A 16922-nucleotide genomic window follows, 5' to 3' on the forward strand; every position below is an offset into this window, starting at 1 on the left:
AAACCCAAAACAACAAGAGCGTGGCTGGAGGACAAAGTGCTGGCGTGCTGATTGAGTCATGTGACCGGAGCCAGTTTTCCTGCTTGTTATGACCGACTGTGATCTATAGGAATCAGGTGAAAAGACAAAAAAGGGGCGGGGCATGATTCTCCGAGGAGGGAGCAACAGCAGAGTCATAAGTGATATGGGTGAGGAGGAGGGTCTTCATCAGTCCCATAGTAGATAAACAGAAAGGAGGCGGGTGGAGGTGAGGGTGGGGGAGGGGGAGGGGGGTGGAGGCAGCCCTTTAGAGTAAAGCGTGGTGAGAGGTGGGAGGAGGAGGAGGAGGAGGGTGAACTGAACGATGTGCGTCACCACATGCACCGAAAAAAAAGCCGCACGACGACCCCACAGTGCTGGATATGGCTTCAGAGAGAACGGATGTCAAACAAACCGGTGACTTTACGTACATGTGTTGGTCCATTTTGGGAAGGAGGGAAGGAAAGGAGGGAGGAAAGGAAGGAAGGAGAGTTCTCTTACTGGTCCCAGTGCAAGAGGCAAAGAAAAATTTAGTGCAGACTGAGCTGGACCCACGGCTGGAGGGAGGAGGGGGGAGCGCACACTGACGACTGATAACAACAGCACACACACACACGAATAGCCATCTCTGAGAAACAGCACACATATGTTGTCATACATATGTTAGGCGGCTGGGGCTAACACACACAGGTGGTGGGATGAGCGTAGCAAAAAAAAAAGAAAGAAGGCAGTGTGTGGGGGTCGGGGGTCGGGGGGATCAGGGGTCAACTGGTGGTGAATGCTGTGCAGCCATGAAGAGCTGATGGTTGGTTGGTTGGTTGGTTTAACAGTACGACTCTCCTCTGGGACAGTCTTCAACCGTTGTTGTTGTTGTTGTTGTTTTTAAAGTGGTCCTACAGGAGGCGCTGTTCTTGTAAGAGTTCACAACAAAACCGGACAACTCCACGCCGCAGTGACAACACAACACAACACACACTGCAAAATCAGGCCAGTTAGATTCAACACACATTCACATTCACACACACATACGTCGAAAGGTCTTTTTTCCCCGGCAGACACTTCAACCTGTCTCAGCAGGTATAGGAGCTGCTCATTACATCAGTAATCAGGACATTCCTTTCAGATGAGCGGGTGTCAGGCTGTGATTTACTGGGACACCTCGACTTTCCTGCCACAACGAGTCAACGTGTCCACTGGGACAAAAAGGTATGCAGGCCTGCTGAAAACTGCATGTGTTTGAATGGTCAATGAATTCAGAACTGGGCCTTCACCATCACTTAAGGTCCCAGCCTGTGTTGTACACGTCTGACTCCCATGTGGTAGTCTTGGATCAAAACAGCAGCAGACAGAATCATGGTCCAAAAAAAAACAAACAAAAAAAAAACATTCGCTAATTGAAAGGTTGATGCCAACAGGAGGCCATTTTCCAGAAGAGGCGTGCGTCCTCCTACAAATGGGTTTTTGGAAATAAGCAATTCAGAGGACGACAGGTGGGAGGTGGCTCGCCTGTCTGCAATTTAACACAGGAATGGGATGCCAACAGTGGCTCAGCTGTTTGATGTGATGTTACACAGTCAAATGTGGAAAATAATGTAACATCAGTGTTTTGCGCCAAAGCTCTCGTGGCTTCTCCAGTGGGTGCCGACTGCCGAGCATCTTGTTTGGTGTTTCAAGCCTCTGATTCTTACAATATGCGGATAATTTAGGAGCAAGAACAGAGCAGCGTGCATCTCCTGGAAAATGGGGCTTAGGCGGCACCGATAAAAACAAAACACTGACACTAATCAAATGTATGCTCATTGTTTTGATCTGATTTGTTCTAAACATGTAGCGCCTCCTGAATCTAACCGGTCAGTTCAGTTTGTCTGCCCCTGATATGAGTGCAGGTCACTGTAGTTAAGGTAAAAACTGATAATCCCTTAAGTAGCTCCCCAGCCAAGGTCCTTGCATCTCTCTGCCACTTTGGTAAAATTCAGGAATGCATGCATTCATATAAACATCATACGCAGTTGTTTTTTTTTCTTCTTTTTTTTGTAAGAAAAAAAAAAAAAAAGCAACAAAGAAATTTATAACCCTGCCAACATGCCTGTAAAAACACTGAATATTTGTCTCGAAATCAAGAGTTCAAAAATGACTTGCAAATATAAACCCCAAAACATACAAATACGACTCTGAACTGATCCGAAAACACTCAAACAACGGTAACAAACGAAAGCTGCGACAAGCACACTTAAAAAGAAAAAAAAAAAAAAAACTCTTATATTTTTATATACATACACACACCCCCGATTAGCATCCCTGTTCTTTTAGCCCTCAATTTTTCCAGGTTGTAATTTACATGGAGCAAGACAAGAGAGTTATGGTGTTGGTTAATACAGTAGTATGTGTTTATATGAGAGGGAGCGACAGACAAGATCAGCAACAGAGAGAGGAGGAGAAGGAGGAGAAGGAGGAGGAGAGGAGAGGAGTGAGTGATGGAGGATGGGACGAGGGGGGGGAGGGGGGGTCGAGACATCGTGGGGTGAGAGGAGTCAGAGTCGGACACTGACGGGACTGAAACAGTACAGTACAGACGACAGACCTGACCACCCCACCCACCACAGAAATCAAAGTTAAACTTAGCTCTCTCTTGCAGAAGTAGAAATGGAAAGATAAGCAGTTAAATGTTCATATTTCTTGTTTTCTCTTTTTGTTGGTTTCTTGAAGATTCCTTTTTTCTTTTTGTTTTAGCGTGTTGTTTGGAGTCTTCTTGTTCCGAGCCTCTGCAGGGCTTTGTCACTCTTTGGGGGCTGGGAAAAGAGGACTTTGAATTAATGAACTTTAAGCCACAAAACATTCTGAAGACTAAATTATTATCAATATGTTTTGCATACTTTGCCCTCATTTTTATTTATGGTAAAAATCTGACCAATTTTAATTTCTATATGGAGCACTTTTGAGTCCTGAATAAAGGCTATAATAATAATAATACTAATAATACACATTGATGTATGTAAAACTGTTAAAAAAACAACAAAAAACAAAATTTAAAAATCAAATCGAGAAGTCGCTCTGTTAAATCTAACAGATGTGATTAATTCACTGTTCAGCTTGTAACTGTCACTTTCAGAAACTTCACAGCTGCTTCAATCTGCAACAGCTGTTGTACACTTCCAAACAAATGGATGGATATCATGTATATCATGGATATCAAATCAAATAAACTTCATTGTTCGGACAGGGTAATTTGTCTCGGGCACAGAGTGCTGCAGGCATAGATATTAATAAATAATAAATAATGCATAAGACTGATGTCACACTTTTCCACGGTGACCGGAAAAATGACTAAAGTCAAAAAGGAAGTAAGACAACACAAGCTATACAAACAAACAGTCTTTTGTTGGGAGGTTTTGTTGTTCTGACAAAGACTACTTAAATATTTATTTTAGAACAACATATCCTGTATTATCTTTCCATTCAGTTACATGGAAAATTACATTTAAAGGCCTGTGACGCTGTTTATAAACTCACAGGAATGTGATGGAGCCTGAATTATGTCCTGGTCCATCTGTGTGAACAGGTTCAGTGGCTGTAAAGAATTACTAGTTGTGCATTGGGTGTGTTTACATGCATGCATTACTAGTGGGAGCTCCACTGACATCTAGTGGTCTCCAATCAGACTATTCAAGACAGACTCCTCACAGCTAAAACGCAGCAGTTTAGACAAAGCATGCATCTTGTCGACACACGCCGTGTGCTCTCAACAGACAAGGACCAGTTGTGTGTGTTTTAATGTTTATGTTTTTATGTACCTGTGCGTCTCAGGAGCCCTGGTAGGTTTCCTGGAAACGAGCCGTTTCCTCAAAGATCAGTTCCTTCAGCTTTTCCTTGGGAAGATCATCCAGCTCCATGGAGAAGGTGAAGGGCTCCTCTGCTACCGGCTAAACACACACACACACAGACACACACACACACACACAGACAGACACAGGGGGTTATTAAATACACAACACAACAGCAGAAGCAGTGATCCTTATGTGTGCAGTTGCATGTTCTCCCCATGGCTCTATAAAGTTAAGCAGGATAGGTCGAGGATAGATGATCAAAACTGTAATACGTTAAGTTGTCATGGCTGCAATCTTTTTACGCATGTCACAATATATGTATCAATATATGATAATAATAATAATAATAACTTTATTTATATAGCACCATTCAAAAACAAATTACAAGGTGCTGTACAACAGAAATAAAACATATCAAATGCAACTGCCTGTAATAAAATCATCATAATATACTGTATGTACCTTGAACGAATCCCTGTGGTAATGCAACGATGCCCTGGCCTCCGAATCATTATTACAAGAGGTAAGGGGACATGCTTGTTTGGTATTCAGCAACATATCATCATTTTTATCATTTTCCCAGAGAAAATGAGATGTAAAAATGATTATCCCCCTGTGACTCATATCATAAAAGCAAAGTCTGCCAAAATAATCACAATGATTTTTATTGTCATGTCATGTTGTTCATCCGTGGTTTTAGTTATTGCTGATAAGAGAGGAAGCCTACATAGTGGAGTATAATATCCAAACAGTGATGGCGATGAAATTATGATAATAAAAGATATAATGATAAAAAATATTAAAAAACCCTTTTTCTTTCTACATGAACACACCTATATTGTTATTTAAATGAGGATGTGATGAGCGATTAGATTCTTTAAGCAGTCTCAGGCTGAACCATGGGAGCAAACTTAAGACTAATTGCATTCCACACACAGCTAAGAGGCTTCCCAGCACAGAGCAGGCAGGCTCACCGTTAAAGCTCTGCTCGTGGTGGATGAACATGTTTGAATTAATTAGCCCTCATGCTGCCGCCATTTGTGCAAATCTCAATACTTGGCCAACAGTGTGTTGTTGCTCCTCCGTTTGTGAAAACTTAGCTCAGTGTAGTTTAAATATTGAGAGATGCTGCCGCTCTTGCACCTTTGATCTGAATGCGTACCTCATCTGTGGGGTCATAGTACTGTTCCAGGTAAGGATGAGCCAGGGCCTCCTCAACGCTGATGCGCTTGATGGGGTTAAAGGTCAGCATGCGGCCCAGCAGGTCCAGAGCTGCATTAGATTCATCAAGAGCTTTAGTCAGTTCACTCATCAGTATAAAATACAACTGTTCTTACAATGACATCTGTTTTATTGCACTGTTAAATGTTTAATTGGGCTTGTTCTAGAGCATCCAAACAATTCAAACCTCAATTTAGGGAAAATTATTAAAATACTCATTAAATATTGTTTTCCTTTTATATTTTACTTTCTAAACACGCTTATTTCACTTCAAGGAATATTGAATATAAATTCACTATCCCAATAACCATTATATACAAATCACGTCCTGAACCATTTTTCAATTTTTGTATTTCTCCCTTACAATGTTGTTTCAACATTTCATCCAACATAAAACTTTTGTATATAGTACTTGAATAAAAAAATGATACGTTAACAGTCAGTTGCACAAAAATATTCTTTCTATTTTCATTATTATTTTGATAACAATAATGATCACAATAGCAACAGCATTTATCGTAAATTCATAAAAATGAATTCACACTAATTTGTTTTCACCATAATCAGTGGGTCAGTTAGTTTCCCTACATAGCAACATCTGTGTCATGTTCAATACAGAGCTCATTAGTGCCATTTAAATTTTTTCTTTTTCACTGCAACAAACGAGCAGCATCTCTGTACCTTTCGAGTCGGCCTTGTAGAAGAGCTTCTCCCAGGGGATCTTGGGCTTCTCAGGCAGGGACTGCAGGTAATTCCTCGCCTTCATGTTGATGATGCAGTTGAGATCCTCTTGAGATGGAGAGCCAAGGACGCCTGCACAAGAGGGAAGAGAAAAGGGACAACGTTCAATAACGGCTGTGGTGTCGACATCCTGTGGAAATGACTGAGAACTGTGTCTCACCCAGTATGTGGTTGAGCTGGTCCAAGTAGTGTTTCCCGGGGAAGATGGGCTTGTTGGACAACATCTCAGCCAGGATGCAGCCCACAGACCAGATGTCGATGGACTTGGAGTAGCCCTGAGACATCGGCGCACACGCACACACACACACACACACACACACACAGAGTTAACGACCTGAGAAACTATCCTGTTAAGAAACAGATCCACTCACACACACACACACACCACCATCCAGTCAGCCACACGCCTACCTTTGAGTTGAGCATGATCTCTGGAGCCCTGTACCAACGAGTGGCCACGTACTCGGTCAAGAAACCTGTGTGGTCATGCTCGGGGTCGGCTATCCGTGCCAGGCCAAAGTCACAGATCTGAGGACAACATAAAAGTGTCAGAGAAGTCGTCCTTATAAAACTGAACACCTGAAGAGAATAAGGTGGCGATGTAAGAGAGAGGGTGAGGCAGAGGATGTTTTACACAGCTCCAACACAGCTCCTGTGTTTACGTTTCTCTAGTAAACTTTATCTTCCCTGTTGAGACTGGGTTTTTTAAAGCTTCCAAGTTATGTTTTTGTTTCATCAAAAGACCAACTGTAGAGAATCTGGTCCCGGGCAGTAATCCAGTGTAGTACAGTACATTGTGTACAGAGGCAGGGAGAAACCGGGGCTTAATGGGGTTTTTGCTCTTACACTACACGTACTAAATGGATCTAGACATTAGGCAACAATAGTGGCACAAAGCCAAAGATATAATGATGTAATGTGTAGCTGCAGTTATAAGGGTTTATTTTGATTTCTTTTTCTTTTTTTGTCCTGGAGAGGAATGTATGAGAAAGCCGCTTCAATATGTGCTGCCTTTGTTCTTCACTCCTCCCACATGATCAACTAATCCAGGGATTGATGGTTGGCTGCAGAGAGTTCACAAGTGTATGCTCAGGCTGAACAACACTGCAAAGAGCAGAAGAGCCAAGAGGACCTGGGCAGCTCATTTCAAAAAAATTTAAAAACTTTTTTTTTGTTTTAAGATGAATTAAAACAACTAACCCACAAATGATAATGGCTTGAGTTGCGTTTCTTAATAGTCTAATGTTATATCAACACTGACCAGGCCCAAAATGACTTTAAGTAAAATTAACACTAGCAGCAGTATTTGACTTGAGGCCACGTACCGCTTAGCCTCGTAAACCAGCCTCTCCCGGAAATGCAATTCATTTCATTTCACAGGGAAATGCATTTCATTTCATTTCATTTCACAGGGAAATTAAATGAAATGCATTTCCGCGAGAGGATGGTTTAACGCTCACTTATGCAAAAAAAGAAACAGACACCTAAGAAAAAGTGAGATCAGGAAAGGAAAATGTCTTTGGGGTTTTTTTGTGTTTGTTTTTTTAAAGCAGTGTACCAATCCATCTACAACTCTAATCTGAACTGAATCTGCAGTCAGTTTATTTCAAAGATTTGCACTTTATGATGAAAAAACTGAAGCCTAGCACATTGAGATAAGACTCCAGAGACGTCACAGAATGAGACTAATGAGTTAAAACAGCACATTTCAAGTCTGACAGTCTTCATCACTTAAATAGTGATGACTGGCTGCTTCTTGGTAGCGTCCCAGAGTTCCCGTGGGTCAATCCATCACCTATATCCAACATTCCTGGGATTCTCTCTAGCTACTGGTGCCAATGTTTAAACAAACATTACAGCTGAAACATGTTATGATTCTTGGTGAACTGAATATGTTTTTCATGCACCATGTTACATAGGCACGTATCCCATTTTGGCTGCCAAAAATAAAGTTAAGTGTATGTCATACCACAGGGAACGTTTAATATCTATACCAAACTTACAACATGAAACATACTTGCTTCCAACATACACTGTGTAGGACAACTAACTGCTAACCTCCAATAAGATGTTTTGCATACATTGTATGTGTAAATTATTGTTGTATGTGAATGAAAAAACTAATAAAAAGATTTATATATAAAAAAAAAGAATGTAAGATACAGTGTACAGAAGGTTTGTGGATGAGGTTTTCATGTACGTGTGAAATCTATCAGAAATGATGATGTGCGGGCTGACCTTGAGGTCGCAGGTGGTGTTGATGAGCAGGTTGGAGGGTTTGAGGTCACGGTGCAACACGTTGGCTGAGTGAATGTACTTGAGGCCTCGCAGGATCTGGTAGAGGAAGTAGCAGACGTGGTCGTTGCTCAGTCTCTGGCTCTTCAGCAGCTTGTACAAATCCGTCTCCATCAGAGTCTGCACGATGTAGCTAGACACACGCACGAGTCAAGGAGGGACAACGACTGACAACGTCCAAGTTAAAACATCATGGGTCGCTCTCGAGGATGGAGGTTGAACGAATAAAACTCCATATCTGACCGGATGAATCGGGTTCCAGCGTGTGGGTGGGTGCAATGTTTCTGTCATGTTTTCTTGACTCATATCTTGACTAGACAAACTGAAACTTAGTTGGGTGAAATGGTTGCAATGATTGTGTTGCAATCATTTTGTTCCTCAGCTCATACAGCAGAAATCTTTGGTGGGAACCGCAAACGTCAACGACAGTAGCAACTCAAATAGGTAGAGTCTCGTTTGAAAGTTTGTCTATCACGACCACCAAAGACAGTCAAGTCCACCACTTTTGTCTAATTCTTTAATTAATTACCAAACACCTGCAAAACTAATGACATCGCAATCTGTGAATTTCTACTGCCTCAACAGTCCAACTCATCCAACAGACCCTGGTGTTGTCTCTGTCCCTGTTTTTTGTAGCATCAGCCCCTTAATCAGGAGTCATCACAAGTCAGCAACAGCACAATACGGCAAAGTGGAGAAACCGGGCCAGATCAAACAAGAAACCCAGACACACACACAAAAAAAAAAAAATACAAGGACATCACACATTTCCTTTCCATTTTCAGGGGACAAAGGAGCTTTTGACTGAGAAACTGCCAGGGCAGCAGGCAGTCACAGCGAGTCACTGAGCGGCCATGCCCACGGTCCACTGCTAGCTGCTCTGCAGATGGTCACTGGAGCTGACTTGGATTAAAAAAAAAAAAAAAAAAAAAAAAAAGCAGCTGAATGGAAACAGCAATGTTGAATCAGAACTAGTAAATTCTTACAAGACCGATTTAGAGCCCACAGTTCAGATGGGTTGAAATGTGCCAACATACCAATGCTATTCTGGATGTGTATTATTAACTCTGGTTCCAACATCTATGAGAGAATGAAATAAACTGATAAAAGATGGGTGTTGTGGAAAAAAATATTTCCAGAAACACCAGCAGCTCCAGGTTATTTATATTTCATACGGAGCCTTAGGTCAGCTCGTCGTGCCAAAGCATCAGTGCCTCCTTCCCATGTAACTGAACTGTTGGCCACACTGATCTTGTAATAACCGTTTATTTGTCGTGCTTAAACTGCACCACACGCTGCCTCGGTCGTTTATGATCAGATGTAGTCACAGCAGAGATCTCGGAGCCACACACTTGAAATAAAAACACAAAAGCTATTGCACTAGTGTTAACGACTCTTCAAACATAACTGCACACCGAACAGATGGTTAAATGAGTGTTACACTTCTACCAAGAGTGGCACTAAAAAAAAAACAACTAAAAAAAAAAACAAGAACTTGAGGATTTGTGATAAACTGCCGATTTCATTTGCAGTAGTGCAGTGGTGACTCAGCCTGATACAAGGCATGAAATGCCACGAGCAGTTACAGACTATACATGTCTTTTTAGTTGATCAGTTGAATCCTATATTGATATAAATATGCAGAATCATCGGTGACATATGCCTGAACAGCATGCAGACGAACGCTGCGACCAGGAAAAGGATACACATCCCTCATGTTGTCAATGTGTCGTGCCCTGAGGATGTCGTTGATGCCGATGATATTCTCATGGCGGAAACGCAGCAGGATCTTGATTTCCCTCAGTGTGCGCTGGCAGTACGTCTGGTGCTCAAAGGGGCTGATTTTCTTGATGGCAACGCGCTGGTTCGACACGTTGTCCATGGCAGAGCTGGACGGGGTGGAAAGCACAAGACAGGTCTCATATTACACACTGCATAGTTCACACGTAATGACTGTATCAGACAAACTGGTGCCGAGTTCCAAAGAGGGCGTTGTCCGTCCGACCGTCTCCGCTGCCGAGATGCACATGTGACAGACACACATCTTTTGGTTTATTCTATTTTTTTTTTTTTTGCTGTGATGTGTTGTGAAGTGATGTAGGTGTAGGCCTGGAGTGTGGGTGCAGAGTCAGTGTGGTGTGGGTGTAGAGTAGATGGAGAACATGCAGTGCTGCCGAGTGCAGCAGTGAATGGGTCTGTTGCGTTCACGGTCAATTCCTCCTGTAAGTTTCTGTGCCAAAACCTGTCAGACCTTTGGCGGATCACCTATTTGCCTCAAGCTAGATTTCTCACAGGCAGTCAGTCAGAACAGGAACAACAGTTACATCATAACTTTCCTATTGGTAAAAAAAAAAAAAAGAAGCGTTTTCTCTTTGTTGCACAACACACTGCCTGAACTGGGAAGGTTCACACAGCTACTGTGGCTGAAATGCACATCTGCAGAAACATCTGTATGCCTGGACTGCACATATATGTATATATACTGTCATATACCGAGTTTTTTGACACTGGTACCACTACCAATCCCCGCTGGGTGTTGACAGTGTTTACAAACACCAAATGCTGCAACAGTAGAATCACGTGACCACGATGACACAAACAAAACAGCACCGTGCTGACACACTCTCTGAGGTGAGAGAGGGACACACACACACACGGTCGGAGTGGGATGTAATGTGTGTGTGTGTGTGGGCCCGGCTCTCCCGTGTTTCCCCATCCACTTCACATCGACACGCAGCGCTGTCACGTCTGATCGTGCTCACGGCTCAGCCTCGGTGCCACTGACTTGGCTCTGACATTAAACGCAACAGGGTTGTTTGACGTGTCCGCACAGGGCTGTAGATTGAACACAGCGATAACTCGAGGAGAGAGAGATAGGGGGAGAGAGAGGAAGAGAGAGAGAGAGAGAGAGAGAGGCCTCGCTCGCAACAAACCGACAAATCCCACTTGCATCCTCTCTGCAGCGGATTTGCTGCAGGCGGAGTGTTTTGAGAGCCGTAGTGGGGATAATAATTGTGACCGGGAGACATTTTTATGCCAGAAGGAAAAAAAACACAAAACAAAAAAAAGGACAACGCTGACAGCGCACTACTCAAGATGTGTGGTTAATGCAGCCTGCAAAGAGATTTCTGATCAGATAGCAAACTACGTCCTGCGCAATCACTCCCAATCTAGTTTCCTGTACAGCTCATAGCCACGCCTGTAGCTAGTCAGCAGCTAACCTGCTAAGACACACACCGAGGCTGCTTCAACTTCACTGGAAATGTCGGGCAGCTGCTCAAATAAAACAACACAAACATCACACCGCAGACCGCACTCTTGTTTTTTCTGCCCACCGCTTGTTGCACACGGCGGCTAATGTTAGCGGGGCTGGCGGTATTTTGCTAAACAACCAGCTGAGGGGTTAGCTCGCCACTTTCAGGTTGTGATACTACGGCAGCCCAGCGGAGACGACACGACCGACCGACAGGCAGGCGCTCGTACTCACCACACCATCCCGTACGCCCCCTCCCCGATGTAAGACAGGTTCGTGTAGCGGGGGCCCACGTCAAATATCTGGCCCTTCACGGACTCGGACCCGGTCTTGGTTCCCGCTGCCCCGGGCGCTCCATCATGCGCAACAGTGCCCGCCGCCCCGGCAGCAGCAGCGGCGGCGGCGGCGCTGTTGGAGCCCGCGGCCCCGACCGCTGCGGTGCTGCTCGAATCCGCCATTCTTCCTCTCCAAGCCGCTCTGCTCTGTCCGACTGACTGCTGCTGCTTCACCCAGGAACCGTCGCCGCTCTCAGCTCGGTCCCAACGCGAGTTCGTGTCGGGGGGGTCTCAACCGGGCGGATTGTGTGTCACAGGCTGTGGGGAGCGGAGAACCGAGCGGGCCCTCTCTGTCTGTACTACCGGACTAAATGGATTTCGTGCGGGAGCGCGGATTTGGTCTCAGCACCGAGCGTAAATGCGCGTGCCAAACTACGGTAATACAGGTGCGTTGGGTATATTGCAGGGCGTGACTTGTCTGGGCGGAGTCGCGCCAAGTTGGCTACGGTTTAAGACAGAAGCACCGCCCAAGCAGCTGCGCTGTTACTATAAACCAAGCGCCAACTGCAAGATAAACACGCAGCAGCGAGAGTGGGCGTGTCCTAATGTGTTGCATGCTGCTTGTCAGGGCAAGAATCAGAGACTTTTATGATCAAATGGTCCGTTTATCGATTTTTTTCTGTGATATTCCGCCCCTGCCTGCCACGCCTGTTTTGTTTATTAATTATTTATAACAAAGATGTGCACGCATCCATCAACATCATGCCAGAGTACCGTGCCCTCCCTCAGGCGTAGCCTTTTTGTTATCATAGGGACTTCACTGTATATGTCAGGAGTGACATAATGAAAAACTGCCTCTTATTGTGTTAGTTTTCAGTAAAATATAACACATGTATTGTTCATCCTTATATAAGACATCTTCATCTACAATGTGCTCCAGCAGATCAGAAGACACACTTTTGATGAAGTAGCTTGATGAGGGCATTTGCTGTCTTTTGACATGTCTAAAGATGTCCCATATTCAGTAACTCTAAATAATTTTGTATTTTTAAAATTGTAAATAAATATATATATTTGCTTTTTTTTTTAGACAGTCTAATAAATATCACTTTTCCTTATTCCTCCTTCAACCAATCAACTGAGAAGTTGTCATTCTAGTTAGTAGTAAGTACGGTAACATTTCCTCATGTTTTACCATAAAAAAAAAATCCCGGGAACCAGAAATACAATACAAAACATACCTATCTGTTTTATATCCTTTTATTTACTTGTATGAGGAACAACCAGGGAACAACAGGTTCGCCAATGTAACCATGGGAACGATTGCGACTGCTGTGGCCACGCCCCTTGGTCGGTGACGTCATCGCGCAGGGCGGTGCACTTCCTGGTTACCGTGCCCTGTGTGGTGACTGCGGGTCCTTGTTGTAGATGCGTCTGCTTCGAGTAATGTCCAGTGTCTCTCTAGGACCAAACTGGATCCGCCAGGTTCGTCTAGCGCTGACTCTGTTTGGACTCCCGCTCACCGTCTGCACCTCCGGAGCCAGGTAACTAATGCGCACAAACGTTAGTTGTTATGATCAGCTGTCATTCAGCTATAAACATTTTACACCACAATAAAAGACAGTTCCAGCTTTAAGCTCACATTGTCACAGTGATGTGTTACAGCAGCTATCCATGTCAAACTCCTTAATCCGCGACATTATTATCAGAGCCAGGAAATATGATAGAAGTCAGTATTGCAGTCAGTATTGCAGAAGTCAGTATTGCAGTGTTGCAATTGCAATTGTTTCGCTGTCGTATTTGCTTTGCCTTGACATAGCTGGCGTGCAACAAATCAACAAATATAGTATCATATGAGAATGAAACCTTTATCAAATTTCAACTAATAATCATTCAAGCGTTTCTACACTAGACTATAGGCACAAATGGGTGCACTGTAGTGATTAGTGAAGCAATAGCTTTCAGCCTGTGTCAGTAAATAATACAGCGGGGATAATAAAAGCATATTGGCGGTTGAGTGCGTTACTCATTGTTTTTTACCACCTGTACCTGCTAATCCCAGGTCTCTATAAAACTCTCTGTGAGTGAGTGGTCTTTGGCTCTTGGACAACTCTTCTGAGTATTTTTTTTTTGTTTTTTTTACTCTTGTCAGAAATCTTGCAAGGTGCACCTGATCATGGCCAGTTTATGGTGAAATCTTTCCCTGCATTCAGAAGTTTAGAAAATGATCTGTAACCAGTGCTGTCTTTTTATTTTTCAACATGAGGTTCTCAAGGTCTTCAGATAGCTCTTTGCTTCTTGTGTGACACCTTGGTAATGAGAAACCTTTTTACTGTATAGGCCATCAATTAGTTTTAAACCAGCTGATTGTTATTTGCACTGCTTACTGCACAGGATTTCTTGCTGATTTTAGCTCATTTCTTGGCTTTCCATTCCTTTTTGCACCTCCTTTTATTTGTCTGTTCAATACGTATTCCCTGTGTCATTTCACTTTATTACACATTATTTAATTAAGGGACATATACTATGTTTTGATTTCTTTGTATGTGTTGATTACTTGGTTTGTGTCTGACATCTGGTGAAAATTTCATGTCACAAGCCTGATTAGAAATATATTATTTACTGAGAAAGATGTTAAAGAGCAACGAGGGGCAACGGGTGGGTACAGGGTGGTGGTGGTGGAATCATGACGCTGCATGATTTCAATATCTCACATTTCTTCCCCTGCAGGTCTGCCGTCTCCTGCTCATCTTCTTATCCCCTCAGCACCGGTCAAACCGCCAGACCAAGCTTTTCCAGTTGTATTCACCTTTACACGACCAGTGTCTGGACAATGCCATCCTCAGTAGCACCTCATGTAAAGTCCAGATGCCCCCAGTATCCAGGATCTGACAACAAGCGCTTCCAAGTGCCTGATGACAAGGTGGACTGGAGTCACAAATGGCCACAGTATAAACCCGTCAGCTACACCCACCCTTCAGTCGCAAAGAAACCAGCATGGGCAGATCCTGACCTTGGGTGAGAAAAACAAAAGTGCATGGAATATATTCTGATAAAATTAGGACTGCATGGTAAATTAATCATAGGTTTTTATGTGTTAAATGGTAATGGCTGCAGTTAATTCACTCCAGTTTGGATGACTTTGACTTTGTTTACAGCTCTGTCTCTCTACGCTTCAACACTGTGGATGGTGCTGTGGACAGGACAGGCTTTGAGGGCGTCTATAAAGTGGAGGATGGAAAACCCCTGTAAGTTATTAAGAACTGAGTGAAATGGTTTTACTCAAAAACAGCTATGGTTATATGTGAATTTTGCGATTTTCAAGGTTTGAGGGGGCAAAACATAATATAAGGAAGTTGCACATCATCTCATCGTGATGGTTATGTGATTTGTTTTGCCTGGAGAGGCCGCATAGACCTACTGTCAACCGTATAGAGACCTTTAACATTACAGTTTTAACTGTCATGCACAAGAGTTTTGTGTTTGTACGAGTGCTCTGAGTGTCCAGTTTTTACCTTTGTAAAATAATTTTGACAAACATGTTGTCCTAACCGTTTATAAATTCACTTTTTCACTTGTACAGAAATCCTCGAGGACGTACTGGGCTGAGTGGTAGAGGTCTGCTGGGACGATGGGGACCCAATCACGCAGCAGATCCCATTGTCACCAGGTAACTCTTTATGTACTCTGCACATTGGCGCTATCCACATTCTTACTCACCATAGTTCATTTTTCAGTGTGTTAATGTAACTCCATTCAGTTATAGTAAGAATGACTCTGCACCTAATTACTGCCAGCCAAGGTTCCTCAAGAGTGGAATATCGCAACTGTTTTCTGTCATGTGCAAAAGATGGTTTTGTTCACTTGCCAAAGAATAGGGAACTTTGTGCACTTTTCTGTTTTCTTTTGATAAATACCGGATGTACATCACTGTCTGGCAGATGGAAAGTAGATGCTAAAGGAGCGAAGATACAGCACCCTGTCTCCAAACGGCCTATCCTGCAATTTGTGTCCATTAAAAGGAAAGACTGTGGGGAGTGGGCCATTCCTGGGGTTGGTGGCTTTTACACTTCAAATATTATTAATGTTGTTTGTGTTTTTGCCCTCAACATTCTCTGCTCTGCAACTTCCCCTGTGCCCTCTTGCTTTTTATTGTTCGGCCATGTTGATTCACAGCCATTCAAAAATGCACAGTGGCAGCAAATTCATTGCCAAAGCACAGAAGGGGGTGGGGGTGGTTTTTAGGCTATTAATTATGCCATGGTGTAGCATTGTTAATTTGTGTGCACAATGCTTGTGTTTTAGGGGATGGTGGATCCCGGGGAGCAGGTCTCTCTCACGCTGCAGCGGGAGTTCTCAGAAGAGGCGTTGAACTCTCTCTCACTGTCGCCATCGCAGAAAGCCAAGATCCATGAGCGCATCACCAACCTCTTCAAATCCCCAGGGTTTCAGGTGAGCACTTGACGAAGACTCACTGTACACTGTTACCTTTTAGCTAACAAGTGTTTCTGTATTGAAAATGTCTTTCTTTTCTCCTTCAGGTCTATAAAGGCTACGTGGATGATCCTAGAAACACTGATAATGCTTGGATGGAGACAGTTGCAGTAAACTTCCATGATGACTCAGGTTCGTGTTTTTGCATTTCATTTGTAATACTTTAAAAATCCAATATGCAGTGCATCAAAAAAGCTCACTATTGTTCCTATAGACATTTTTATTCCCTGAGTGGCAGCACACAGCATTTTTGTGGGACAATGACATGTCTTTGTTGTTACTGTAGGCGACAGCGTGAGTGAGCTGCCGCTGCAAGCTGGCGATGACGCAGGACAAGTCCAATGGGTTGATGTTGACTCGTCTGTCGCCCTCTATGCAAGTCATTCCTACTTCCTGGAGCTGGTTGCCAAAGAGAGGAAAGCCCACTGGTAACCAGGGACGAAAGACTGTTCAGATTCGACAATGAAGGAAACATTAAAGGGATAGTTCACCCTAGAATGATATTTCGCTCATTATCTACTCACCCTCATGTTGACTAAGGGCTGGAAGAAGTTTCAGAGTCCACCGTCCCTTCTCTGAGTTACAGGGGGTCTTGGAGTAGCAGTGCATGTCCATATAACGGTTGCAAAGGGACACCAGAGCTCTTCGTAAAAAAACACACACAAAAAAACATCCAAATACCTCCATGATGCTCATATGTAATGTCCGTCTTGTATTGAAGCCCCAAATTGCGTAATTGTCCCGAAAAAAATTAAATAAGTCTATATTTTAAGCTTGTTTGTAGCGGAAGCTTCTCGAAGC

At 43.4% G+C, this 16922-nt stretch overlaps 2 protein-coding genes across 3 annotated transcripts; one reads left to right on the forward strand and one right to left on the reverse strand.

Moving 5' to 3' along the window:
- Positions 1–1869: 1869 nt before the first annotated feature.
- On the reverse strand, positions 1870–12061 carry mapk3 (mitogen-activated protein kinase 3). Of its 2 annotated transcripts, XM_085784606.1 has the most exons (10): positions 11870–12031; positions 11587–11829; positions 9806–9988; positions 8043–8232; positions 6216–6332; positions 5965–6079; positions 5745–5876; positions 5005–5114; positions 3810–3938; positions 2690–2806 (listed from the first exon to the last, which is right to left on the reverse strand). In XM_085784606.1, exons 2-9 carry the CDS (start codon positions 11808–11810, stop codon positions 3819–3821), a joined length of 1191 nt encoding a protein of 396 aa, XP_085640732.1. In that variant the 5' UTR covers positions 11811–11829; positions 11870–12031; the 3' UTR covers positions 2690–2806; positions 3810–3818. The 2 variants fall into 2 exon arrangements, with proteins under 2 accessions (XP_085640731.1, XP_085640732.1); XM_085784605.1 differs by having other exon boundaries at positions 1870–2807; positions 11587–12061.
- A 953-nt stretch (positions 12062–13014) lies between these two features.
- Positions 13015–16647, forward strand: nudt9 (nudix (nucleoside diphosphate linked moiety X)-type motif 9). The gene is made up of 8 exons (XM_085784604.1): positions 13015–13171; positions 14358–14645; positions 14786–14875; positions 15211–15297; positions 15569–15680; positions 15933–16079; positions 16169–16253; positions 16408–16647. The coding sequence occupies exons 1-8, from the start codon at positions 13056–13058 to the stop codon at positions 16551–16553; spliced, it is 1071 nt and encodes a 356-aa protein (XP_085640730.1). The 5' UTR covers positions 13015–13055; the 3' UTR covers positions 16554–16647.
- Positions 16648–16922: the final 275 nt, after the last annotated feature.

The sequence above is a fragment of the Trachurus japonicus genome, chromosome 8, assembly GCF_045865225.1.
Source record: "Trachurus japonicus isolate A0001 chromosome 8, Traja_1.0".
NCBI classification, from domain to species: Eukaryota; Metazoa; Chordata; class Actinopteri; order Carangiformes; family Carangidae; genus Trachurus; species Trachurus japonicus.